The 25,824-nt window shown below is 43.7% G+C and overlaps 2 protein-coding genes and 1 pseudogene across 3 annotated transcripts; 2 read left to right on the top strand and 1 right to left on the bottom strand.

The window, feature by feature from the left end:
* Positions 1 to 6,054: 6,054 nt before the first annotated feature.
* mb (myoglobin) lies at positions 6,055 to 9,333 on the bottom strand. 2 transcript variants are annotated; one of them, XM_027031513.2, is made up of 4 exons: positions 9,226 to 9,333; positions 8,116 to 8,201; positions 7,269 to 7,488; positions 6,055 to 6,947 (listed from the first exon to the last, which is right to left on the bottom strand). In XM_027031513.2, exons 2-4 carry the CDS (start codon positions 8,196 to 8,198, stop codon positions 6,807 to 6,809), a joined length of 444 nt encoding a protein of 147 aa, XP_026887314.2. In that variant the 5' UTR covers positions 8,199 to 8,201; positions 9,226 to 9,333; the 3' UTR covers positions 6,055 to 6,806. The 2 variants fall into 2 exon arrangements, with proteins under 2 accessions (XP_026887314.2, XP_026887315.2); XM_027031514.2 differs by lacking the exons at positions 8,116 to 8,201; positions 9,226 to 9,333 and adding an exon at positions 7,650 to 7,849.
* A 3,654-nt stretch (positions 9,334 to 12,987) lies between these two features.
* Positions 12,988 to 18,964, top strand: rab1aa (RAB1A, member RAS oncogene family a). Its single transcript, XM_027031515.2, has 6 exons — positions 12,988 to 13,156; positions 14,923 to 14,995; positions 15,438 to 15,533; positions 15,899 to 15,994; positions 16,799 to 16,930; positions 17,582 to 18,964. The coding sequence occupies exons 1-6, from the start codon at positions 13,143 to 13,145 to the stop codon at positions 17,777 to 17,779; spliced, it is 609 nt and encodes a 202-aa protein (XP_026887316.2). The 5' UTR covers positions 12,988 to 13,142; the 3' UTR covers positions 17,780 to 18,964.
* A 3,683-nt stretch (positions 18,965 to 22,647) lies between these two features.
* On the top strand, positions 22,648 to 25,745 carry LOC113591128 (annotated as a pseudogene).
* The last annotated feature ends 79 nt before the right edge of the window (positions 25,746 to 25,824 follow it).

Raw genomic sequence — 25,824 nt, 5'->3', positions numbered from 1 at the left:
ATTATATGTAAGCTTTATTTTGTAGGTTACAGGCCAGTTTCCACAAGTTTTCTGTATGATGATTTTGAGTAGCTGAAATCAAGTTACTACTAATTAGAAGTTGAAAATAAGAAGACAATGTCAGCTGCTCTGTGTATGTTTAAATATTTTGTATGACAATTACTAATTATTTGGTTGACATAATCTCTAAAATAGAATGGATGGCTGTTCCGTGAGGCAGATCCAGTGAACCTAATGAGAATTTCTTCATAGTAGTCCTAAAGCCATATGTATGAACAAAATGATAAAATACAGCATTTCAGAGTTTCAAAGTGATCTAGATGTCATCGTTACCTGTTCCTAGCTGTATGCAAATGCACTTTACAAGCCTGGACTAGCAAATGACACACGCCTGCAGTACTTAAAAATAAATGTGTGGTAGCATGTACGTTTTCTAACAAAATTATAATAGATCCTTTACGTACATGCTATTTCATCATAGAAACATGCTTATTTAGTATAGGATCTGTGGCCAAAGTTATAAGTCCATGAAAGGCAGCATATATGAAAAATGCTACTGTGTAAGAAAGGAGCCACAATTATGTTTCATAATAACACAAAGTCAGGATCATATACAACTTTGCCATGGACAATGTAGCACCACATAGCCCACATATCTTTTTAGGTTATGATGACTATTATTAGCCATTATCAATAATGGACAAAAGCTAGTATTGTAAAATAATGCTTTAAATTGGAAGAAAATGTTTTATTATTGCTTACACATTAATGGTATGGAAAGATTTCTATTTACATACATGAAGGAGCAGTAACAGGAATGTGGCTATGTACAGACGTGACATCTTAGCAGTGAGGCACAAGTGACTGCACTCAGGATGTTTATTAAATAAACACATGAAGAAAACAAAGCAGCTTTGAGCAGAAACAAAGGGAACAGACCATAAACAACCAGCAGGAGCACTAGTAGTGAGCTGCGCAAGAGCAGGCTTTCCACAGTCCGTATCGAAGGCTTAGGGACCATCAAGGCAAAGCACTAGTCTATAACGGAAGCTTAGGGAGCATCAACGCAAAGCACTAACCTGTAACGGAAGGTTAGGGACCATCAACACAAAGCAGCAGTCCATGTCAGAGGGTTACAGACCATCATCACAAAGCACTAATCCATATCGGAAGGTTAGGGGCCATCAATGCAAAGCACTAGTCCATATCAGAGGGTTAGGGACTATCAATGCGAAGTACTAGTCTGTGATGGAAGGTTAAGGACCATCAACGCGAAGCACTATTCTGTAATGGAAGGTTAGGGACCATCAGCGCGAAGCACTAGACTCGGGCACCTCTGTAGGTTACATAAGCGCAGGTGAAAGGAGTAAGTAACAAATGGGTGATTGAGACTCTGGAAGTGCATGTGTGTTGTGTGAAGTGCGCAAGGGTATATATACAGGTATATATACCTGTATATATACACACAGTCGTGGCCAAAGGTTTTGGGACACAAATATTGATTTTCACAAAGTTTACTTTGATGAAAAGGGAGCGTTCATCCAGCTCCATTAAGCTTTTTGCTTAAGTGACACAGAGAGACTCCGAGGACATTCTTTGTGGACCTCGTACTGCTACTGGTACCCGTTCCACACCTTCACCCCCCCTCCACCTCGCAAACCTGTCTTGTGCCGTTACCCACAGGCTATTGTGTTATGGGCTAAAGCAGTGTGAGCGTACGCGCAAACACACGTGTGCATGTGCTGACAGATTAGTTGCGCATGTTGATAGAGGATACGTTACGTTATGCACGTACCACTTTTCTCTCTCTCTCTCTCTCTCTCTCTCTCTCTCTCTCTCTCTCTCTCTCTCTCTCTCTCTCTCTCTCTCTCTCTCTCTCTCTCTCTCTCGTCAGGTGTGTGGTTTTGTGTAGGAGTCATTTCAATATAATGCGTTCCTCCATGTTTAAAGACAAACCGAATAACACAAGACCAGGGACCATAGAGTTTAGCGTTAGAAAAAAAAAAAGTTTCATCCATTTTCATTAATTATTTTTAATGATTTGGAATGTGCCTATCGTAATTTGGGTGTCCTTTACATACGGAAGTATATGTAAGCGCCATCAAGAGCATAAGTAATTGGCAGCTGGGATTAGTGCGGGATTTCTCCTACTTTCCCGTCTTTTTCTGCTGTTTGCTACGTGCTGCGTGCCACTTGCATGGTGCTGTAAATCGGCTTTCCATTCCTCGTGCGATACACTTAAGTCCTTACTGGTGACTTTACATGCCGCATTGTTTGACTCGTATGAATGCCTTGTTGTTTGATTCCTGAGGAGCATGAACCCGGTCATGTTATTTTCTCATGCCTATGCAGATTTGTCCTGTGGTGGAGGAAGCGAGCCCCCACAGTCCACGTTTCAGCACATGCGCGCACACTCATCTCGTTTTTCCTAGCGAATTGTTAACGAGCACGTTTGTGGTTTTGTTTTGTTTGTTGTTGGTTTTTTTCATAAAAACGCAACTACGTTGTTGGATGTTACGTTTTACACTGCAGTTATCGTGATAGACAAAGAAAAAGACCAGTACACTGACCAGTTTACTGCGATATCTATTTAAAATATTTTCTTTCCAGCAAACAAACGTAAACTAAGCTTAATTATCGAGGCCAGGGGCACCGTGGCTCGTAAAGTCGGGAGTGCACACGACTGTTAAGTTAATCATAACCCATCTGAATCCTTAGTATTTACAATGAGTCCCCGGATCCGTTATATATATATATATATATATATATATATATATATATATATATATATATATATATATATATATATATATATATATATATATATATGCTACGTGTCATATAACATGCTAACATGTTTGGAGTTTGTTAAAGCCACCTTTGATGTATTGTGAATGGTACATTTTTAGTTGTTTGTTGAAATTATGGGGGTCTTTGACCATGTGGGAGTATTTGCACAATTTGAAGGGTCTCAGAGGGTCGGAGACTGTGTGCGTGCCTGTATGTGTCTACACACAGTGTCTCAGGGGGTCACACATGTCTCCGTTTTCCTGCCCTGCCTCTTCCTCACACAAAACAGACAATGCAGTTGGACACACTCACACTCCCTGAAGAGCACACACACACACACACACACACACACACACACACACACACACACACACACGAGACCCCAAGGTTCACTCCCTCGTACAGCTTCTAAAGAACCACAAGTCTCCAAGCTACTATGCTCTCTCTCTCTCTCTCTCTCTCTCTCTCTCTCTCTCTCTCTCTCACACACACACACACACACACACAAACACACACAGATGCAGAGACAGGCATGTTTCCCTAAAGATCACAAGATCAGAAGCACACATGACACAGTAGATGGCCCGGACTAGGTGCTCCTTTTCAGAGAGCACAATGGGCTCAGAGAGGGGAAGAGCAGCCACTCCGACCCTCCTGAGACTCTGTCCTAACGAGGACGCCGCTGTCCGCACACAGACAGGAACCTTGTTCACATCTGAATGAGACTTTCATTGGAGGTTTTAGTGCATGACTAGGCTCAGCGCTTGGAAGAGAATCCTTTACAGCCAGGAGTTTTTATTGCAAACCAAAGATAGATATCATTACTACAGTGTAATCTAAGACAATCTAAGACAATTTCAGGACACTCACGTTAAAAATATACATAGACAAATAGCAATGGTCATAAATTACCACAGTAAGGGTTATTTGTTGGGTACCATGTCACTCATATGTTAAAAAGGTTAGTAATTCATTAACATTTCACAAGTAAGTGACAAAAATAGGCTTAATACTTAATAATAAATGTTAATTAAATTAATAATTATTAAATAGATAGAACAGGTTTCTGGTAGTGTACTCTATATGCTAATTTAGGGAGGTGTTATATAGAAATAATGGGAACTAAGAGCCGCAGTCAAATAGATTAATATCAATCTTAAACTGACAGTTGTGGTATTCTATATAGTGATCAGCTGACAACAAGCTCGAGGACGTCATCACCGTTTTGCCAGCCAGCCACTCAGGAAACATATAATGAGCCGTTGTTGAGACGATGGTCTCTTGACCTTCCTCATCATGTGACCCTTCAGAATCACTTATGCAACCCAATTCTCACCCAGTTTGGGTAAATGACAAGTCGAGTATTTGACCATTGTATGGCCAGCGTTCCGGACACAGCTCCTCTGGGCCCACATGCCTTGTAGGGCGGGTAGCGCTGTCTCAGCCCAGCACTCCACAGGACTCCAGTTGTGAGATTTGGGTTACCATCGTAAACTTGTCCCAGTTTGGCCAGGAACAAGCTGATTGGGCAGGTCGAAGAGTGACAGAGTTCACACACCAGAACAGAACTCCACACAAAAGTCTCTGACAGCTGCAGAGCATTTGGCCAGGGGTTTTGAGGTGGGTGGGTGGGGGGTTTGTGTTTGAAGGGGGATGGTGGAACTGTCTGTGGACCAGTTTCTACTTATTTGTGAATACCAAAAACCCAGATGTCCACAGGATTACTGAAAAATGTCTGACAAACTGAAGGTTTTCCTGTCCTTTTTTTTTAACTTTTATTCTGAAGTAAATGTTAGAGTTGAGACGTAGGCGTAGACAGAAGCATAGACTTGTCATTTACAGTAATGCACAAGTCACTGGAAAAACCTTGTAATGATAGTAATAACAGTGCATGCTCGTGTATGTGTGTGCGTGTGTGTGTGTGTGTGTCTGTAAGGAATTAACCATGGAGACTTTTACAGAAGTGAGGAGTTTGCGATTTGTTTTTGGGTTTTTTTTTGTTGCTGTTGTTGTTATTCTTTGACCATGAAAAAACATCTATTCTTTTGGAGGGGAAAAATAAAGGGAGGTGAATGTATTGGCCAAGATAGGGGTAGCGTCAACATGAATAGAGAGAATCGTCACGTCTGCAGTGGCCTGGGATAAGTGAGCCAGTTCGTGTTGGTGTGGGTAAATGCTTAAGGGACATGGTCACCTTTCCTCTATACTTTAACATCACTGACTTAACAAAGGGGAAAGGCCTCCAGCCAGCTCAGTCCAAGAACCATTAAAGGACATCAGCAACTTTATCCCATGGTGCCGGAGCAAATGGTTTGCGATTGGTTGAGGACGAATGTCAGGGTCGCACTGAGGGTCATTTTGAGGACAGGTACTGGCTGAGGCAAGCGAGGAGCTGCAGTTACAGATGTCCTCCAGTAGTTGTCACGGGTTACGGGGGTGGGGTTTGGGCTTGGGGGGGTGGGGTCTCGTCAGAAAAAAAAAACAAAAAACACTCAGTGCTGTGCCTGTAGTCACGTCCGCTACAGTGATAAGAAGCATGGAAAGAAGCATGACATGAATAAAATATGTGTGTGTGTCTGTCTGTGCCTGCATGCATGCATGTCTGAGTGAGACAGAAATGTGGTCAATTTTGAACTTTACCCAAAGTATTTCGCCATGGTAATAAACTGGTTGCATATGCACACACGCACACACACAGCTAGCGGCTACTGTTGTTTTTGTTGTTGAAGGGAGCACTTTTCTTTGTTTGCCTTTTTTTCATGGTTGCCACTGGCAATCTTGTCTAATTTCTCCGCGCTTGTTTTATTTGTCAGTTTTCTGTCCGTTCTTGTTTTATTTGTTTTTCAAAATTATGAGGCAGGTTTAATAGATCAGTTAGGTCATTTCTGGTCTAGTTTAAGGTAGCACTTAAGGTACCACTGAGCTAACTTGAGCAATGTTTACTGGCTCTGTTTCAAGGCCACCTTAAACACAAGTCACTCGCTGATGTCATCATGAGGTGTTGGTTCAGGATAAATATGTCTCGCTCGAACTATAACTTAAGAAAAGTTAACAGCGTTGAAAATTCTTTTCATTGAATCACACCTTTTATATTAGCTCAGTGCAAAAGTACATTGTAGTTTAGCTTTGGGATGTCTGTAGCTTTAACTGTAGCTTTCCAGTTCCACTGTATTTATCTAAATGTTTTATCATAAATTAAGGCGGTAATGTGATGCTGTTGTACAACTAGACTGATAAAGAACAAAAGGCAGCCTGAGTCAGTACGTCAGTAAAGGAAAGGCTTTATTACTGATCAGCGATTGAGTCAAACAGTCAAACAAAGCGATTAGATTTTTTTTTTCAAAGCAAGTTACGGATTAATGGCGCTAATGGGACAGACAGATGCTTGAGGGACAGCATAGCTGTGCTTGGACTAAACACACCACAGGCACTCTGAAGGAGCCCGCAGTGACTCCACATTCAGCAGGTCTTCACCAACTTTTATTTCAACAACTTCTCAGACCACAGCATTGGTACATGCAGTCACATATGGCATATGTGACTCAGTGACCATCTCGGTGGCCTGATCCGTCAGAGTGACTGGTGTGTGGGGAGGATTATGGGTAGTTTGGGCCGGCAAATCATCCTGAGACCCTAACAGAGACTAAGAGGGTCACCAATTTGATGACATCACATGCACAGGTGTTTAAAAAAACATCACCCTCAAACCCACCACCACTTTTTCATTCTTGTCACAGTAAAGACACACATAGCTAAGTAATTCATGTCACGTACAGGCCTCATTAACGATAACCTCGTGGCTCAGGTTCTGTTCATGTTAGCGTCGTCATTCCTTTACTGATTTTTTAGGGCATAGCTGATTATGAATAACTTTCCACAGATACTAGACCTTACACATAGCGTCCTCACAAAGACAGTAAAAATGGTACTTTGATTATAGTGTACTCCCATTGTCTATATAAAAGCATTATAGCTTTACCCCGGCTAGGGCAGGGGTTCGACGAGTCGGGATCCGCCTAACCAGCGTAGCCCAACTCCTTGTAAAATCCATCAACCTCGCTGGTGACACAGCTGAGCACTCTCCTGAGGGCATCCTGGGTAGCAGCATCAGCTCCTGCCTTCTCTTTCATCACAACGCACAGGCACTCGCTGAGCAGCTGGGGGGGTCACAAAAAACATTCACGTGTTTCCTTTAGGGTCTGAGAATAAAATCAAGCTTTCTACTGAACGCAATCATCTTCCATTTCTGCCAAGCTACACGGTTAGTCAAAGCAGTCTGTGTGAGGCCCTGTAGGGGGCGCAGTGGCTCACAGCCAACAAGTAAGGGAATGCTTATAGAGCGCTTATCGTGTGCGCAGTTTATCACAGACCCTTTCGCTCCCGCAGACATGTAATAAGGGGTAATAAGTAGATAAAGGAGTGTTAAACGATAGCGAAGAGAACGAGAGGGATAAAGGAAGCAGAGACAGGAGCGGCACCTTGAAGTTGATAATGGGGATCTTGTGCTGGTTGGCGTGGCTGGTGGCGAGAGTCTTGAGGATACCGGTGTGGTTCCCCTTGGTTTTGACCAGCTCGGCTACCTTCTTCAGCACAGTGGCTCCGTGGGCCGCTACGTCAGGATGCCCCGCCAGGCTACCGCGTGGGATATTCGCGAACTTAGGGAAGAACTTGATGGTGTCAGGATGTTCGACAAACAGACTGAAGAGAGAGAGAGAAAGAGAGAGAGAGAAATAACTCTTAATTCAATGCTATACCACAATGCTATAATACTATACTGCACTAAAATAGATGGATTACAAATACAGATAATAGATAATATTTATGTAGTAAACAACAGAATAATAAATGTGTATATGTACTGAACGGAAATTAGTGTCATTTTGCCACACTGGGAGGGAAAGCACTGCAGGGAATGAGAGAAAGGCTTCATTATCAAGACTGGGATCTTCACTGGCTAGATGACCTGTGCTGCTTTCAGGGGACAGAGAGAGCGAAAGAGCGAGAGAGAGAGAGAGAGAGAGAGAGAGAGAGACAGGGAAGAAATAAAGAGCCTATTGTCCATGTGGTGAGTTCAGTCTGCTCCAGCATCCTGTTACTTCTTCACTTAGAGCTAGGGCAAAAACGAAAAAAAGACAAAGTGAGTTAAAAGGCAGGTAGACGGCTGGAGAACCAGAACCAGAACCAGAATTCTGGTGTTTTCCAAGAACAGCCAAATTCAGTCTGCTTTAGTCATCGAACCAGACTACTTCCCCACTAAAGCTCCGCAGTACCCTGGTCCTCGGGAGTGCTGTAAATGAAAGTTGTCCTGTTCGGTGCGATACTGACCGGCCCAGAACTGCTCCTCCGTAACCAGTGTAGTCGGCTTCCACGGGTGGCCAGCACTTCAGAATCAGGTCGTAGTCAGACATTGTCTGTGTGGAGAGGAAACACAGTGGCTCCAGTGCATATCTCTCCCTAGGCGCATGTGTGTGAGTGTGCGCACATGCGCGGCCCTGAGCGTAATATTAACCCAGAGCCGGAAAACAAAGGTCTGAAAGGTCAAACCGCAGCTCCTGTGCTTGCTGTGACACTCCAGTGCACTGCAACTCCGGATGGAGCCTCGAGGTTCTTACACAGCACACAGTCAATTACTTCTTCAGTGTGCAAACATGAAATTAAACATAAAGCCTATAATTTTGCCTCCTCAGTTTGTCTGCCTTGGCCTCTTCAGGATACGTGCAACATTAGTTTTATTTCACAGTATTCAGTCAACTTTTCCAACTTTCAACTTAAAAGTTGTATATAAAATATAATAACTCATTCAAGATATGTTAAATGTTTTGTAAAAGAAATCATGTTTAAAGTTTTTTTTCTCTTTGAAGATTTTTTTTTGCAAGGTCAGAAGGGACAGAATGCCCTTGGGGATTAAAAAAAAATACCCTCTCTCCGTCCCACATACCCACCCACCCACCCCCCCACACACACACACACACACACACACACACACACACTCTTGCTCCCATATTCTCACTTTTCCATGTCCCACTCCAATATAAACCAGATGCATTAGGATCACACACACCCTCTCCACGCACGTTCACACACATATGCCACATATGCTCAGCATATTATATGTAACCGGCAAGGAAAGTCTTAACGGTTCAGTTTAAATTCTTTTTATCCTGTAATGCATTTTATTGAGAAGGTCAGTAGTGACGTGCAAATTACAATGCATACTTAAAATGTTTTTTGTGATTTTGTGATATTCTTAATGATTAATTACAATTTACTAATCAATAAATATTTGAACTGTATCTTTTTGGTTTGTTCAAAACATCACAATAAATATTAATGCGAGCGCAATTTGCAAAAGGTATCTTTGAGTGCAGACACATAAAAAGAATGTGAGATAGCCAAAAACAGCATCATTGCACACACTCAAGCACTGTGCCATACCTTACTGGAGTCTCAAGGTCTTCTTAGACGGCTGGTTACGAATAGATGGTTCCCAAGGCTCTTCAGATTTATTCTGTAATGCATGGGACTCCTGACTTCAACTTATATACTTGCCTTTGGTGAAATTATACCCCCCTCACCTGTCAATCAAACATGCTCGCTCTTAGTCTAAATGTTAGCTCCGCCCCCTCACCCCCGCCTTACCCCATGCTGCTATCCTTCCCTCCCTGTCTCGCTCTGTCAAACTATTTCTAATTCCCTCTCTTTTTCGCACGTACACTTTTTCATCCTCACACCCCCATTCTTCTTCTCTCCTCTACTTTTTGGATCCACCCTTCCTTTCTGCCTTGCACACACACCCATGCCCTCTTTTTTATCCTCTCTCTTGTTCGCGCTCTCCTACTTTTGTGTCGTTCCGCCCTCCCTGTTGACTTTTTCCAGCACACACTCGCGCTCGTGCTTTCCTCTCCGCGATTCTCTCGCCACCGTTTTCCTGCTCCGCACGTGTCCCGTGTGCCTCTGCCCTCTCTCTGGCAGTCTCTCATCCGCTCCCGTGCGCACAGCTCGAGTCATGCAGCCATGTAGCAAAGTTTGCTGTGTTCTGATAGCGTGCTGGCGTCCTGCCAGGGCAGCCTGTCCACTTTCTCTATCCGTCCACTTTCTCTATCTATCTGATACGGCGTTTCATACGATTGAGGGCAAGCAGCATGCATGCCCAGAGATGTCGCGCACCTGCAGGAACTGGAGCACCTGCCCTCATGCCGGCTGGCTGGGCCTCAGGTGATGAGCTCACCTTCTCTGATGTGTTGTATCGGGAGCAGAGGAACACGGCAGCGACGTGCACCCTGCTCCTTGCTCTGTCCTGTTGTTCTCCGGGCCAGGCTGACATCAGCCGTCCTGCTGCGCTCCGTCCTGAGTGAGGAGGGGTTGTTTAATGGGTTTATTCCGTTTGAGTGGTCTCCATTCAGTTCGTTTACACAAACAAAGGTCTCGCTGCATTGTGATGGAGAGAAAACAAACCAAGAAGGGGAGGAAAAAAACTATCAAACACACTGATGAGAAAAACAGTAGCAAGGAGACAATGATCACACACACACACACATACACACAGTCACTTTGGAAATGGGACCCCTCCAATAAATCACCTCCAACTGGACTGACTGGGGGGAAAAATATTTTATGCCCAAGGGTCATCGAATAACTAGTGCAGTAGCTTTCAAAATTATTTGGAGGTAAAATTGAGCCTTAGCCACCCGCTGACCTTCGACCATTCCTGCACTCGCATTCCATTCCCAAAAGCTGCAGAGTAGGCCTGGACAAGTTCTGCAGGGACAATAAGCAGCAATCTCAGAGGCCTGTTCACGCATGTCATCTTAATCATAAAGCCCCCATGTACAATAGACTTATTCTATTGTCATCTGTTTCAGCAGCTTTATTTCTGTATAGTCATTTTCACTCCTTTCTTCACATTCAAAGCTTTTTTACACACTCCCCCCCCCCCCGGGATTCTCCCTGTGTGTGGTCAGATCAGCAGACAGGTCTATTTATAATAGTAAATGTTGGCTGTTGTTCTGTGGGGTTCCTGGTGCAACAGATGACCTCTCAAGGATACCAACTTGCGCATTACATTATACCAGAATGTGGTGCTGGGCCTCAGCTGTAAAAATGGGGTTAAAACCAAAATAGTCTTTATGATTTAAAACATTTTTGTGCCTTTGCTTATGTCAGAGCTTAGCTTCAGGATGAAGCTTAGCGGTGATTTAGCAACGGCTAAGAATAGACCTCTGTTCAAAGACCTTTTAGGCTGGAGTTTGGCTTAAAGACGCACAAGGTCATGCTTATTTTAAGGTCGTCACAAGTCTCAACGCAGTCATGTGCATTTGAGCGTGTGCACGTGCCTGAACAGCAGAGCATTTCTGTCCGGAGAACAGGCGCAGGACAGGACAAAGATAAGACAAGACAAACACAGGACAGGACAAAGAAGGGCAAAAACAGCCACTTCAGCTACTAGATTGTGACAGTGAGAAAGCGACGAGAGATCGAGCTCTGCTAGCCACATGTAGTGTGCCTCTGAAGGGCCTGAACAGACCTGACCTGCGCTCATGTAAAAGACCTGCATATGTATAGTGTAGTTTAGCACTTATTTGTAGCATCGTGTACTGTGCATGTAGATTGAAATGTCTATTATCCTCTTTTTATCTCAGTTAAAAGTATTAATACGAACATTGATTTTAAACTCAAAGCTGTATGCGCATACTGTAATGTACGCAATCTAAACCTTTTGTACCGCACGCACGGCCGCACACACACGCACACGCACGCACGCACACACACACACGCACGCACACACACACACACACACACTTCATTATTCAATAACAGAATGCACTATGGGTAGAATGCACAACAGGAGGAGTGTTGGTGGAATGGTAGCATTTCCACACAGAGGGGCCTCAAAGTCTCTCTGTGTCACTTGAGAGGCAGGGGAAGAGAAAGAGTGAAAGAAATAGAGGAGGGGAATGAACTAGAGAAAAGATAAAGAGAAGCAGAGGGAAAAGAGGTAGAGAAAGAGAGGAGTGGGAGAAAAAAGAGAAAGAGAGAGAGAGCGAGAGCCCCAGGCTCCCAGACTCCAGAGCAGGTCACTGGAGATGGCATTTGGCAGAATGACGGCACTCCCTCCATTACCAAGTTGGTTAAATTATTCTGGGAGTGATGAAGGCACAATGATAACAGAGACACAGTAAGAGAGCCTACGTGCACAAACAGTGTTGCACTTTACCTGTGTTTTGTGTGTGTGTGTGTGTGTGTGTGTGTGTGTGTGTGTGTGTGTGTGTGTGTGTTGGTCCAATTAATGCTCTTCGTCTATATGTGAGCTCTTAATTTTTATGCCACACTCTATCACACGTTCCTTAAGTTACAAATTTGTCTTTGATCTCTTTCCCCATTTCCTCAATGACCTTCCCGAGTAATCAGTACAGCTCGGATGTCGGGGGTGGGGGGTTGTGACAACAGAATTGTAGAAAGCCTTCTGCATTAGCCAAGCTCATCGTTTCCTGTTAAAAACGCATTTTCTTTTCATCTATTATTTTTTTCCCTCGCTACAAGCGCCTAGTTTATATTCTGAACGGTGCAGGGGTCTCTGTACTCTAAGAATAGTCTTTATTTTGGCGCCCTCTAGGGAAGATTGTTTGAAGAATATCACAGTACGTTAAATTATGTTCCTAGTTTAAGACAATAGGCCATTTCAAACACGCTATGTCATGCTCAGAATACATAAACGTTGATAAATTTTTCAACGAAGGTTCAGCCGTTTGTTTTGGAGTTGATATTGACGTCTGTGGAGAAGCCACGGTGGCAAGATAACTTCGTGAAGCTAGCTGCAATTGACCACAGTCGATCTGAAGAGATAAAAAAAAAAGTCAAATACGAGTGTAAATAAACCATTGCAGTCTCCGCTGCGAAGTTTTGCAAATTATTTGTCGACATTTAAACAAAAAAGCTGATATAGATGTTTTGACAAGAGTGCAACGTGTAGCAAATCAAATATAACTTTAAAGGTTTTTTTTTTTACCGCTCTAGATAAAGTCTACAATTAGCTTATTAGCTTCGTAATTATTATAGCTAAACTCAATTTTATTCTTTTGTAATTTGATATTCTACAAGTACACTTGAAACGTTGTTTTGAAACTCTTATTTTGGCAGGTCTTTTAGAACAATGACTTGAGTTATTTTGATGTGTAAGATTGTTGAAACTTCACAACAGTTATCGTTATCATATTCTGACAGCAGAATACCAGTTCACCCGGCTCGGGAAAAAACATACTACGACAATTAATATCAAAAAGACAGAAGAATTCGACATTTTCGTGGAAAGGAAGTCACCAAATCTACTCAAACTTCCCCGGGTGATCTCAACAATGAATCCCGAATAGTAAGTTGAGTTACTGGATAGTTGGCTAAAGCTAGGTGGGTAATGTAAACAGAACACTAGCTTTAGACGCGACGTTGACAGCAGTGTCGTGCTGTAGTCCGTTTAAAGTGTCCAACTGGATAACGCCCTTGCTAAGCAGGCTTGGACACCGGCGGGAGATTTGCCAACCTGTTTAACCGTCGCTAACTTCGTGGTTACTCGAGAAAGTTTAATTTTTCGGAGGTTATGCAGGTTAACCTAGCTAACTTTCTGTTCAAACTGAGAGTAGCTAGGATGTTGGCTTTGCTACCACTGTTGCTAGCTACAATGACTATCTTGGTGGTTAAGTAAGCTAACTAACAGCTGAATGGAAACTAACTTTGTTTTGCTATACACCTGTTGGTTAATTAGCTAACTTGGCTATCTAGCTAGTTAATTAACTTGGCTAGCTGTAGAGCCGTCGACAGCAGTGAAGAATCTCTAAATTTCTACTCCTAGCTGCTTCCCAAAGAGGCTGGACGGGCCAATAAACTGAGGATTGTTTATTAGCTCTAGCTATCCTCAGTTACCAGGGTTACATTACCTTTGCTAGGTCTTCTGAAATGTCGTTTTTATGTTAAACTCTTTACTGGGCCTTGACGTTTTCTAAATATTAAAAAACAAATGCTAAAACTGTTACCGTGTTGATTATATGATTTATCTATGCAACTGTGTTCAGTGTTGTGTGTGTTCAGATGGTAAAATCTAATCGTAGTTTCATGTAACAAGGAGAGACCGCCTGTCCATCTGATTGATCGCGTCACTTTGTATTTTCATTCAGATCGATCAACAACAGATATAAAAGAACTACAAGATTTTCAGTCTTTAACAAGGAGACTGAAAGTAGGTGTTTCTCCCTGCAGTTGTCAGACAAACACAATTGAGTCAAACGACACAAACAGCTGCTTTCTAGCTAGACTATTGCTCACAGACCTCAGTGCTTGATATTTTGCTTTTTTTGGTACTTACTCCAAAGCATGTACTTGCTATAGTATTACCTGCTGATCATCACCAAATGTAATGGATTGTAAAGAAAAGCACTATTATAATAGATTAATGAGCATCAGAGCCATTGTGTGTGGAGGATGCCTTACTGTTACGTTATCCTTCCTATCGTTTGATCAGGTCTGCTTAATTAGCTGTCCTATTGAGATTTACGAAGGGGGAAATGTATGATACATTGCATTACTTTAGCCGGGCAGCATTATGTTTCTCTTAACCTGATAGATGATCGATGAAGGGGGTGAGAGGAGGCTGCAGTAGTGCTAGGTAGGTGGGGTAGCGTGCGGATGGTGATGGTGCAGACAGGCTCATGAATAAGCTGGCCTCAGCCAAGGTAAGCAGGCTTTTCCATCATTAGCAGGCCAGTATCTTTACCATCCTCCAAACCAGATTTGTTTGTTTACAGAGAATCTGGTTTTCACTGTGGCCAAAAAAAACCCAACTGCTTTGACAATGAGCAGCCATTGTATGACATGCAGGCCAACCGGCCCCTGTCTGTTTTGTTTTGTTGTTGTTGTGGGTTTTTTTGAGGTGTAGTGGTAGGTGCTAAGCAGAATTCTTTGCCAATTTCAAAATAAAAATTAATAATCAGCATTAATATCAGCAGCAGCAAGAGTTCTGTTCTCAAAAGTCACCAGCACAAGTGTTGCTTTTCTAAACTCTCCCCAGACAACCCCCCCCCAGGTTGATTTATTCCTTGTCAGATTTGATTGCCGTGGTCTGATCCGTGTGTCTGTCTCTTGCAGTGACTATCTGTTTAAACTGCTGCTGATCGGAGACTCGGGGGTTGGCAAGTCTTGCCTTCTCCTCCGTTTTGCAGTGAGTGACCATCAAACACCTCACAGAACTACAACTTAATTAGGAAATTACGTTGGGTTTTTTTTCGTTTTTTTTTTTACATTTAGAGTAGAATTTGTTGAGTGTTTAATCCATATATTTCTACTGCTGAGGCAAAAGTACAGAAAAGCACTGTTAAAGGAGTCGATTTCCCTACAAGCATGTTAAGAGCAAGAGTCCACTAATTAACCTGATGCAACTGCCGCAGAAGTGAAAGGATTATGAGCGTTAGGAATTCATTTTCCATCCTCAAGACTCCTTTTTTTAGTCACACCTGATAAGCAGGCACGAGCTCGCGAGCAGCTTCTCACTGGTGTCCATCTGGAGTGAAATAACAGCTGTTGCCCGACAGCCCACCTGTCCAGCCATTGCGTAGGGACAGCAGAGTGATCTTCCCTGTCTCTCTGTCTCCCTCTCTGACCAGGACGACATGTACACCGAAAGCTATATCAGCACGATCGGCGTGGACTTCAAAATCAGAACAATAGATCTGGATGGCAAGACCATCAAACTGCAGATTGTAAGTCGTCAAACCACTGATTTTGAGACATCATGTTACAGATTGTGAGTCCTGCATTTACTGAGACCTGCTAGTGGCATGTGTGGGGGAGCGCACTGATGATACTGCCATTTCATTCAACAGCTACAGAGACTAGCCATAACCCGTAATACAAACCATCCCTTATGGTGAATGCCTTTAATACATTTCTTTGCTTTGTAAATCGTGTAAAAGCGTTTTTTTTTTTCATTTTCACTAGAGTGATGATGCCTTAAATTTAAACTTGCCTGTGTGAGTGGCAGGGCAACAGTGGGTTGCTGGACTTGTGTTGATCTCTGTATGTGTGTATGTGTGTGCGCACGTGCTTGCGTGCACGTGCTGTTCAGTGGGACACGGCAGGCCAGGAGCGCTTCCGTACCATCACCTCCAGCTACTACCGGGGAGCCCACGGAATCATCGTGGTTTATGACGTCACAGACCAGGTGAGTCGCTGGCGCTGCTACTGCGTCAGTGCCACCGTGCTGCTCAGAGATAGAGACTAGGAGCCCACAGATGCCAGGTGGCTCACTTAGAAGCAAATGCAGACAGAAAAGCTTTTTCCACACTTTTTCTGCTGAAAAAAAAACAGACCTTACCATTTTGGGGGTCCCTGTTTCTTGTCATGTGTCTAGCTGATTTGTAGGCAGTGAATATAAATTACACTTGCAGCAGTTGGTATCTAGAGCGACATCATTCGTCAGAACGACTGTCTTGGGTTTACCTGGAACTGAAAGCTATTCTCTTGACGTTACCAACCCCTTGCCATACCTGCTTTACCAGCTAAGCTACAGGAGCTGTAAATCTATCACAATGCCACCGTTTACCATTTTTTTCCATGGAAAGTTGGTAACCGAAGTGTCTTGTTTAAAGGAGAGGCTCTCTGCACCTCAGCAGATGGGGAAAGAGTTAGACAGCCAGTGTTGAGACACACTCTTCTCTGGAAGTTGATAAGATCCTTAAATGTGTGACACTAATTCAAGTTTCAAGTTTGGTTTATTCGTCACATACATAGTCATACACAGTATAACTCGCAGTGAAATGGTTGAGAGTGCTCTGTCCAAACAGGAAAAAAAATTGCTGGTTGCTACCAAATTATGATACTTTATATCATATAGACTTTGCTAAATTTACTTAAACATTTTATTATTTATTACCACCATTATTTTTCACCCCAGTGGACAAATGTGTGCGTGTGCACGTGTATGTTTGTTTAGAACAGATGTAGTTATGTAATGCTGTGTGCTCAGGAGACCTTTACCAACGTGAAGCAGTGGCTTCAGGAGATAGACCGTTACGCCAGCAAGAATGTGAACAAGCTCCTTGTGGGGAACAAGAGCGACCTGACCAACAAGAAGGTCGTGAACAACAAAACGGCACAGGTTAGACGCCTGGGTCTTCTAGAGCCATGCGGTGGAACGACCTTCTGCTTGCTGTCCGGACAGCGAAATCCGCTGCCGTCTTCAAACGCAGACTGAAGACCCATCTATTTGTGGAGTATTTAAATGACCACTAACCCTGCTCCTATATTGACTAACTGCAACTAGTACTTAATGTAGGGTCTTGTTTATTGCACCGATGTTGACTAACAATCTCTAGTTGTTTATTGCACTTATCATTGTTTCAGATAGAAGTATTGTGTACTTCTAGGCATCAGCATTGATCCCTGTATTTCTACGGTATTCTAGCTCATTGGTATATTGGGCTCTAACCTACTGTACTGTACTAGGATGTATTCTAGGAGTAAATGACAAAGCGCATTTGTAAGTCGCTCTGACTAAGAGCGTCTGCCAAATGCCTTGAATGTAAATGTAAACGTTGTGTATGAGCTCCGGAAGAATTAAAGACCTTCCAAGAGTGGAAGCCATTTGCTGCAGTCTCTTGCCATTCTGTGTGGTTGTTGAGATGCAGCACTATCCCAGTCTTTTTGTCTCTCTCTCTCTCTCTCTCTCTCTCTCTCTCTCTCTCTCTCTCTCTCTCTCATTCATTTTCTCTTGCAGCATTGGCCTAACATTTTTGTCTCCCTCTCTCAGGATTTTGCAGACTCACTGGACATCCCGTTCCTCGAGGCGAGTGCTAAGAACTCCATAAACGTGGAGCAGGCCTTCATGACCATGGCAGCAGAGATCAAGAAGAGAATGGGTCCAGGTGACGGCACCGGAGGCAATGACAAATCCAAAGTCAAGATCAAGAGCACGCCAGTCAAAAGCTCCACCAGGGGGTGCTGCTGAGGCTTTATCAGCTTCTCAAACACACACACACCCAAGAGAATAATAGTGATGTTGCATAGCACTATATGACAGAGTTGATGGACAAGGAATGTACGTGTGTGTGTGTGTGTGTGTGTGTGTGTGTGTGTGTGTAAATGAGGCAGAATGGGTGTAAAATGTAAATGAGCGTAAAGTAAATGAGACTGAATGGGTGACCTTATCTTTAGAATGATGAGCATTGTCTGACGCTATCATGCATGCACGTTTCCAACGTTTCCTGTCCATGTAAGACGGGGCTACCATTTTTTTCAAGACTGGGAGAAATTACTAAGCATCTTGACTGTCTTACACGCTTGGGAAGCAATCAGGTGACAGAACTGTACAGGCTGCCCGTCACAGCTGGGCAGCTGGGTAGAAGCATGGAGAGGGGAACGGTGGTATAATGGAGACCGCATGGAGCGTGCTGGGACACTTTCCACTCATTCTCTTTCTCTCCCTGCAGCTGCAGTGGTGGTTTGTCTCTTCCATTTGAGAGGTGGCTTTTGTCTTTTGGCTGGATTTGTTTTTGTTTCAGGGTGTTTTTCATGGTGCGGAGGATGGCTCAGTGGTGTGGGGACATGCAGTCAAGCTTCTGAACTGTCTAGATATGCTTCCCAGTGACACTCCTGGCATGGGTCAGTGTTTCATGATTGGCTAACCAGCCCCATCAGCCGTGCGTGGCTGTGGATGCTGGCGCAGTGTGGGTCGCCCCAGGACAAGAACTCGACCTCGCTGCTGTCGTGTCTGGATTCTCCACCCCACCGCTCACCTGGACCAGGTGACTAGAAGCTAGCGAAGGCTGACTGTGTGACTAACGCTCGTCAGAAGCCATAATGAGAAGAATCAGTAAATCAAACGAATGATGTGTTGGGTGTAGGGACCTGCAGGCTGGGCTGAGAACTTCGACCGCTGCACTGCCTCGGGAAGCCAGTTTTCTTAAGAAGCCATTAATCTGTGTTGTGAATTACACGCCTCTCAACTCGTCCCAACAGAGTTTAACATGTTATTCACATTCCTGTCCCTGTATTATGAAACCTAGAACATTTATTGGTGTGAGCCAGTTGTTTGGTTTTCTCATGGATCGGCCTTACATATACTGTATTTAACTGCAAATCTCATTTTCCAAAATTAAGTTTGTCTGTATTAATCAGTAAACCTTTAAAGGTGCGCTAAAATATTCCTTTGTGTGCCTTTAGCATGTACATTCATTGAAAAATGTTCCTTTTATTTTTTAACACAGATGTCTATAGGACATATTAAGGAAATGATTCTTTCTTTGTGTGTGTATAAATAATTATATACACACGCACAATCTGATTTTCTCAATAATATGTCCTATAGGTGTGTGTTCGAGTATATAATGAAGATTAAATATGTATGTAGGTGTAAATTATTTCCTCATGCCACAGAGAGGAACTGGAAGGGTTCAGAAAGAAAATTACATCATCATGGGTAATTTTTCAAACTTTAAGATAATTTTTTGGGAAACGGCGGTCAACCCCTTTGCCCACACTCCTTCTTTATTCTTTCTTTAATTCTTTTGACCTTTTTTAGCTTAAATATTCTGTAAACATTAATTAAAATGTTTTTAATTGGTTGTGTTCTGTATGTGTAAGCTTCTAACAGTCCAAGAGTCTGCCATCTTCCTGTTGTTCCATTTATATCAAAAAACAGCAAGGCTGCTCATGAGAAAGTCCAAAGTGAATGCGGTGAATAGAGATAAATGGATAAAACTAAAAATGAAAATAGTTTCTCACCCCTTAGCCAAGAACAAGTCAGAACATACACTGGTGACTAGAAGCTGACTAGTGGTCTAGGCCACAGAATCGACTAATGCAATTATTTTAAAAACATTTTAAAACCCTTCAGCTTAACCATTATTGGGGGATATTAACTATAATACGGATAAATAAATAAGTAGCACTACAACAACACATTATTATAGCCTTGGTAATACTTTATGGTCTTTATAATATTGGTAATACTTTATTGGTGCATTAACCCAGTAAAATAGATAAACATGCATAAAATAACACGCTTGGTACCAATAGGCCAACTACAACATCGCTAATACTTTACGGTCTTTATAATGTTGGTTAACCAGTGAGACGGGGTTCCTGGTTTAATAACCACGAAAGGATTCTGTTTGCTGACGTCGAGAAATCACAGACACACCTGCCTGAACGACAAAGGTTGTTGAGTTCGACCAACCTAATGGTGTTAAAGCTATTGCATATATATGACCACCAGAGGGCGCTGTTGGCAGTGTTGGGTCGTGACAAAAACACCCCGCTATTCAACAAAACAGGTTGTTGAATAGGACGCTGTCGGCCAACAGACACAAGCACTGTTTAACAGGATGTCGTTCTTTCATCGAAAGCTCAGAGTTGAATCTGCTCATCAAGATAATACCGGTTTAGCTGACTACGTGTGTGAGTGAACTGTATTAGCTCACCTGAACTTATCTGACCTGACTGTAAAGCTTCATTAATTAAAGCTTGTAGTTTCAATAATCTTTTAAAAATGCATGGTTGTCTACCTGTCTGCCTGACAAACTCTCTCTCTCTTTCTCTCTCTCTCTCTCTCTCTCTCTCTCTCTCTCTCTATATATATATATATATATATATATATATCACTGGAAACATGAATATATTCCTTTTAGACAATGCTACAGTGTGTTAACTTACATTAAGTAAGTTTAGTCATACAGTGATTTGTGAATGTGTAGAACTGGCTGGCTGTTTTCTGCACAGGCCAGTTGAACACAAGTCTGATCAATTCTGCTGTAATCATGAGTACAGCATAGACACCCCCCCCCCCCCCCCCCAACACACACAGAGCAGAGATATGTATTAGTATTGAAGGGTTCCTCACACACACAGGAATATTTGTGTTAGTGTTAGTGTCCCTCACATGTAATCACAACACACAAACATGCGCGCGCGCACACACACACACACACAGCAGACATACATGTTAAGGGTCACTCACACATACACACAGCACACAAACACAGCAGACATACAGGTTAAAGTTAAAAGGTCCTTCACACACACACACACACACACACACACAGCAGACATACGTGTTAGTGTTGAAGAGTCCCTCACACATACTCATAACACAGCACAAAGAAACAGGTGCTTAATGCAAGGCATGCAGCAAGGTCAGGGTCAAGAACAATGCAGAAGTGGGGACACGCACACACACACACACATACACACGTGTGTATAATTTGCTGGCTGTATTTATTCTTGGTTGCTCGGTAACAAAGGGTGTTGGCAGGCGAAGGGTCATCCCACAACAGTTGTTTTGGGGGTTGTGTGGCATATGAATCCCCCAAAAGGGTTGGGGGGGGGGGTGTTGGATGGATGGAGGGATGATCTGAGGATGAAGGGGGATGGTAGAAGAGAACAAACAAAAGACAGACTCAGTCTCGGGATCAATGGCAAAGTTGTCCCACTCACAAATCGCAAGCCTCATAAAGTCTGTTCTGAAGGATTTCTTGATGAAGTCACATCTTAAAGTTACATTATCTTACCACAGAACCATTTTGACTCTTACAGTAAAGATGATACATTGAATGGTGCTTCTCACGTCAGTAAACACCACAAGCAGTAAGCTGAAGAAACAGGTTTTGAAGTTGGAATTATGCAACTTATATAGAACGTGATTTATTTGGTCATAATGCAGGAATAAAGTTCTAAAATCATATGGGACAAATGTAGATGATGTAAACAAGCACAAAACAAGACCACAAAAACTGCAGAGGGACACTTTGAACAATCAACAGCATGACCAAGTGGTTAATCAGCTGCCTTTACTGTGTGTTGTGTGTGAGCAAACGTCTGGCTGTTGGTAAATTAACCAGGTGTGAAACAGGTTAGGCCTGTCCTATTGAAGGAATAGTAGTTTTAGTGAAGTGAGAGAGACCGCTGTATTCAGTAACTACGGTAACAGGACAAAAAAATGTACTAACTCCTAAACCAGGGGTGTCCATGCCTGGTCCTGGAGGACCAGAGTCCTGCAAAGTGTAGTGACTGCTCTGCTCAGACACACCTACTAAACCTGGCAGTTGATTAATGTAGCACTGTGTCAAACTGTGTTCAAACAGGGCCAGAGACCAGTGTGGTTTGGTAATTGCATATGTAAATGCAGCTGATTCAACTGCCAGGTTTAGAAAGTGTGTCTGAGCAGAGCAGTCACTACACTTTGGAGGACTCTGGCCCTCAAGGATTGGCCTTGGACAGCCCTGTCCTAAACAGTCCAGTGACAGTGATATGAGTATTGACACATGCTCTCTAATGCAGAGCTAAAGGCAGTACTACTGATGAAGAAAACAAGACTTTAACAAACAAATCAACAACCGTTTAATAGACTAGCCTTGGACCCAAGCATATAAATCATTTATTCTCATTTTCCTCGCGTAGCAGTGTGTCTTGGTTTTAATGAAGACGATGCAGAATTTAAGAGTCGTTTCTGTAATAGTAACAGATTGTGTGAATCGGTGGCGAATGTATTAGCTGGAAAAAGTATTTCAGGCACTTGTGCAAGATGCTGCTATTACGTTTTCCTTCTTCCATCTGGAGCAAATGATGTCATGTTTCTAGAGTGCAAGAGAGGCAGAGAGAGAGAACGAGACAGAGACAGAGAGATAGAGAGAGAGATAGAGAGAGACAGAGAGAGAGTGAGAGAGAGAGAGAGAGAGAGGGGGGACAGAGAGAGAGAGAGAGAGAGAGAGAGACAGAGAGAGAGAGAGAGATGAGAGAGAGAGAGAGAGAGAGAGACGAAGAGAGAGAGAGAGAGAGAGGAGAGAGAGAGAGAGACAGAGAGAGAGAGAGAGACAGAGAAGGTTCCTACCCTCGGCCTTACGTCATTGTTGAGGACTGCTCGCGGGCTTGTGGCGAGGTCCGGAAGAATAACTTCACGTTCCGCGCCGACCGACGCGAGCCCGTGAAAACGCTGTCGATGGTCGCGCTAAAGCTGCCGGTGAAACTACATGCGGTGAGTTCACGTTGCTTTTATAGTGACAGAACACTACTGTCCGTCTCTTTCTCTGTTAGTTAGTCAGTACCGTGCCAGTCGGCCGTTACCTTCACGCCTGCGTTTAAGAAAAGCTGTGTTACTAATAACTTGTTAGTCGATGTTATGGGGTACTTGATTAAGTATACACGTATCAAGGAGAACAAACGAAATAATCGCACAAGGACAAATGGCAGTTGATTAATTCACTAACGTGATCTTAATGTGAAGTAAGAACGATGTTTTTCAGTCATTACACCGTTTTGTCCATAGAGACGAAGTTGGCGATAGTTGCTGGTCAGCTCAATGTGAAGTGAGCTGCAGGTGGTCTCCATTCAGGAACAACAGCGCCCCCTGGTGTTGCGGTTTACTGCTTTACTTCGTTTAGGGTACACGGGATAATCGAACGAGTGCCGAACACTTGGGCGAAATGGTCGAGTATGTAGAGGCATGGTCGAGACTGTAATTTTCGTTTCACTATAATCTTGAATGCGGAGTTTCACTTTGACTTGGTAACAGTGTGGGAGTGCCCACGTTAGCACGAAAAGAACCGAAACTGGAGGTTTGTAAATGCGCGTAGTCGTCAGTGGTGCATTTTACTACACAGTTATTATCATCCACACATGGGTTATAACAGGTCATTGTAAACACTACAAACTCTTAATCTAGGTTTACTAACATGCTGCAATGACGTCTAGTATTTTGTTTTAATAACGTCAAAAGTCTTTCCGTCAAACACTGTGTCGTAGGTCCACCTAATGGTGTTTAAAGTGGTATTGGAGGGACAGAGACTGATCCTGAGTCAGCATTCATACTCTGAAAGGTCTGATAGTACAGCTCGATCCTGGGTGTCAGTTCGGTGTTTTCCACCATTACCCCACCGTCGCTTCCTGCTTGTGAAAAGGTCTTTTGTGGGTGGACGTTTTCCAAAGGTTAGCTGTGACTGTTTGGGGTTTGTTTATCAACCAGCTGAAGGTACTCTGAGTTCACCACGAATGCTCTGCCCCTGCCCACGTTCCAGGGCCTTTAAGACCTCAGTCACGCGTTCTAGAGCTCCAGTGGAAGCGGGTTGTGGGTTTCTTGGAGTTACAGAAGTCTGGGAGGGTCGTACGTTGTGCATTTGCCACATCTGGCTGTGTAGCTGCACAGTGTCACTTGACAGCGTGTCAGTCACCCAGTGCTCCACTCACTCTCCTTTCAGTATGAGTACCACATCCTTCTGCATGGTGCCCGGGTGACTTCCTTGAAGCACTGCTTTATGGGAAACGGACATTACAGGAAAAGGACTCAGGCCAGCCCTACAATGTGATTCTGTTGTCATGAGTACTTTGCTGACTTCACTCTGGGGACTTTTTTTGCCTTGTGAGAAAGCGCAGTTCCGTGCATGCATGCTTATAAAGCATTACTTATTTAAAATGATTTTTATCTTTGATGTTTCAGACATCGTCAGGCCTTAGTCAGCTCATGTAGTCATGATGTACAGTCTCATAATTCCGTGGGAGTTTTAATACCCTTCTCTCTCTTCCTGTCCCACAATCCTTTGCTCCCCCTCAGATATGCAGCACATGACGTGCGTGGGTCTGAAGAGAAAGCTCGCGCCGGAGGACGCGGGCGCGCTGGAGAGCGAGCCCAAGGTGGCGGGCAATGGCGTGCCAGAGGTCATGGCTGTGCTGTGTGCAGAGGCAGGCTGTACTCCAGCTCTCCCTGCAGAAGCTCTGTTGTTTCCCCCCACATGCAGAGACAGCGCTGGTGCGTCGCGTCCTCATCGCCAACACGCTGCGCCTCCTCCGCGACGAGCTCGGCCAGCAGGGGGCGCTGCCGGAGGCTCCAGGGCTGAGCGAGGCGGTGGAGGGGAGCCGGAGGGAGGAGCCTCTGTCGCAGGGGGAGGGTAGCTTGACACCGGCGTGGGTCCTAGAACAAGACGGGGAAGCATTTCTGTCTCGGCACTCCAACCCTGACCGTTCGCCTCCCTTCGCCGCTGGAACTTCACCTCCGTCATCCCTCGGTCCGACAGGACAGCTTCTCCTGGGCTTTGGCTGAAATCGAGGATTTGTTCTCAGCCGTAACGGCAATGGGTGGACTGTGCCCCGCTGCCTGCCTGCCCTCCTGCTCCTCTTCCTCAGTCCCCCAGCATGAGCCTCAGCACACGGGCAGCAGAATCGACGTTCCAGCGGCCGAGACATCACAGAAAGAATCCCAAGTCCATACAGGTACAACTGGGCCAACACTATGTGAGCCCCATATGGACTCCTCTCACCACACCCACTTTTGTAGCCCCACCCCCTTGTCAGTTGTTCCCTCCCCTTCCTCCTCAAGCTTTCTCCCTGACCTCTCATTGGATGATTTCCTGGTCTCAGATTTGGACAACTTTTTGTGTGAATTCAACGCTTGTGGCTCAAACCTGAGCCCCACCCCAAGCTCAACACCAAAGCTGTTTCCAATGGGAACAGATGACATCATGGAGCACATTATGGAGGTTCTGGTTGGATCATGAGGAATATGCCAAGTTTTTTTGAGGTGGGGGTTCTAAAGATGAGATAATGTTAAATACACATCTCTGATTCATGGTAAGAAAGGTCAGGGAGTTTTGTATTAACCTATGCCCTTTTTTGGGTGAATCCGCAAAATGTCAGGTAAATTATGTTACCATGGTGTTATAAAACAAGGGAATTAGCTCAACAGTGTTGCCATGGAAATGAACTCATATTTATTTCACACACTGTAATTTGTTAAAGACAGGGATGTAATATATTACAGATGTTTTTCATTTGAAGGCTATGCTTTATTTTTTAGGTTTGTAACTATTATTGATTTTTGGTACTATTTTAGTATTAAAATTATGTAATTCTGAAAATGTTGAAATGTCATGTTGAAATGATCACTGTGTGAGGAGAGGGTGAAGGTTATATTAAAACAGTGGCTGTCGGATCATGAGACTTTTCTTTGCAGCTTTAGTAAGGCGGTGAATTACACGTGAAGTCATCCATATTCAACGTCTCCAAACC

This window comes from Electrophorus electricus, chromosome 16, assembly GCF_013358815.1.
Source record: "Electrophorus electricus isolate fEleEle1 chromosome 16, fEleEle1.pri, whole genome shotgun sequence".
Lineage (NCBI taxonomy): Eukaryota > Metazoa > Chordata > Actinopteri > Gymnotiformes > Gymnotidae > Electrophorus > Electrophorus electricus.
The sequence above is the reverse complement of the archived record's forward strand: the minus strand, read 5'-3'. Positions and strand labels throughout refer to the sequence as shown.

What these genes read in the sequence shown, in the direction of transcription:
- mb (XM_027031513.2), bottom strand. Translation starts at nt 8,198, where the DNA reads ATGTCTGACTACGACCTGATTCTGAAGTGCTGGCCACCCGTGGAAGCC. An exon ending in GGAGGAGCAGTTCTGGGCCG is followed by an intron (nt 7,489 to 8,115) that starts GTCAGTATCGCA and finishes CTCTCTCTTCAG; the next exon opens with TCTGTTTGTCGAACATCCTG. An exon ending in TCCCCATTATCAACTTCAAG is followed by an intron (nt 6,948 to 7,268) that starts GTGCCGCTCCTG and finishes TGACCCCCCCAG; the next exon opens with CTGCTCAGCGAGTGCCTGTG.
- rab1aa (XM_027031515.2), top strand. An exon ending in GCCTTCTCCTCCGTTTTGCA is followed by an intron (nt 14,996 to 15,437) that starts GTGAGTGACCAT and finishes CTCTCTGACCAG; the next exon opens with GACGACATGTACACCGAAAG. An exon ending in TGAACAACAAAACGGCACAG is followed by an intron (nt 16,931 to 17,581) that starts GTTAGACGCCTG and finishes TCCCTCTCTCAG; the next exon opens with GATTTTGCAGACTCACTGGA.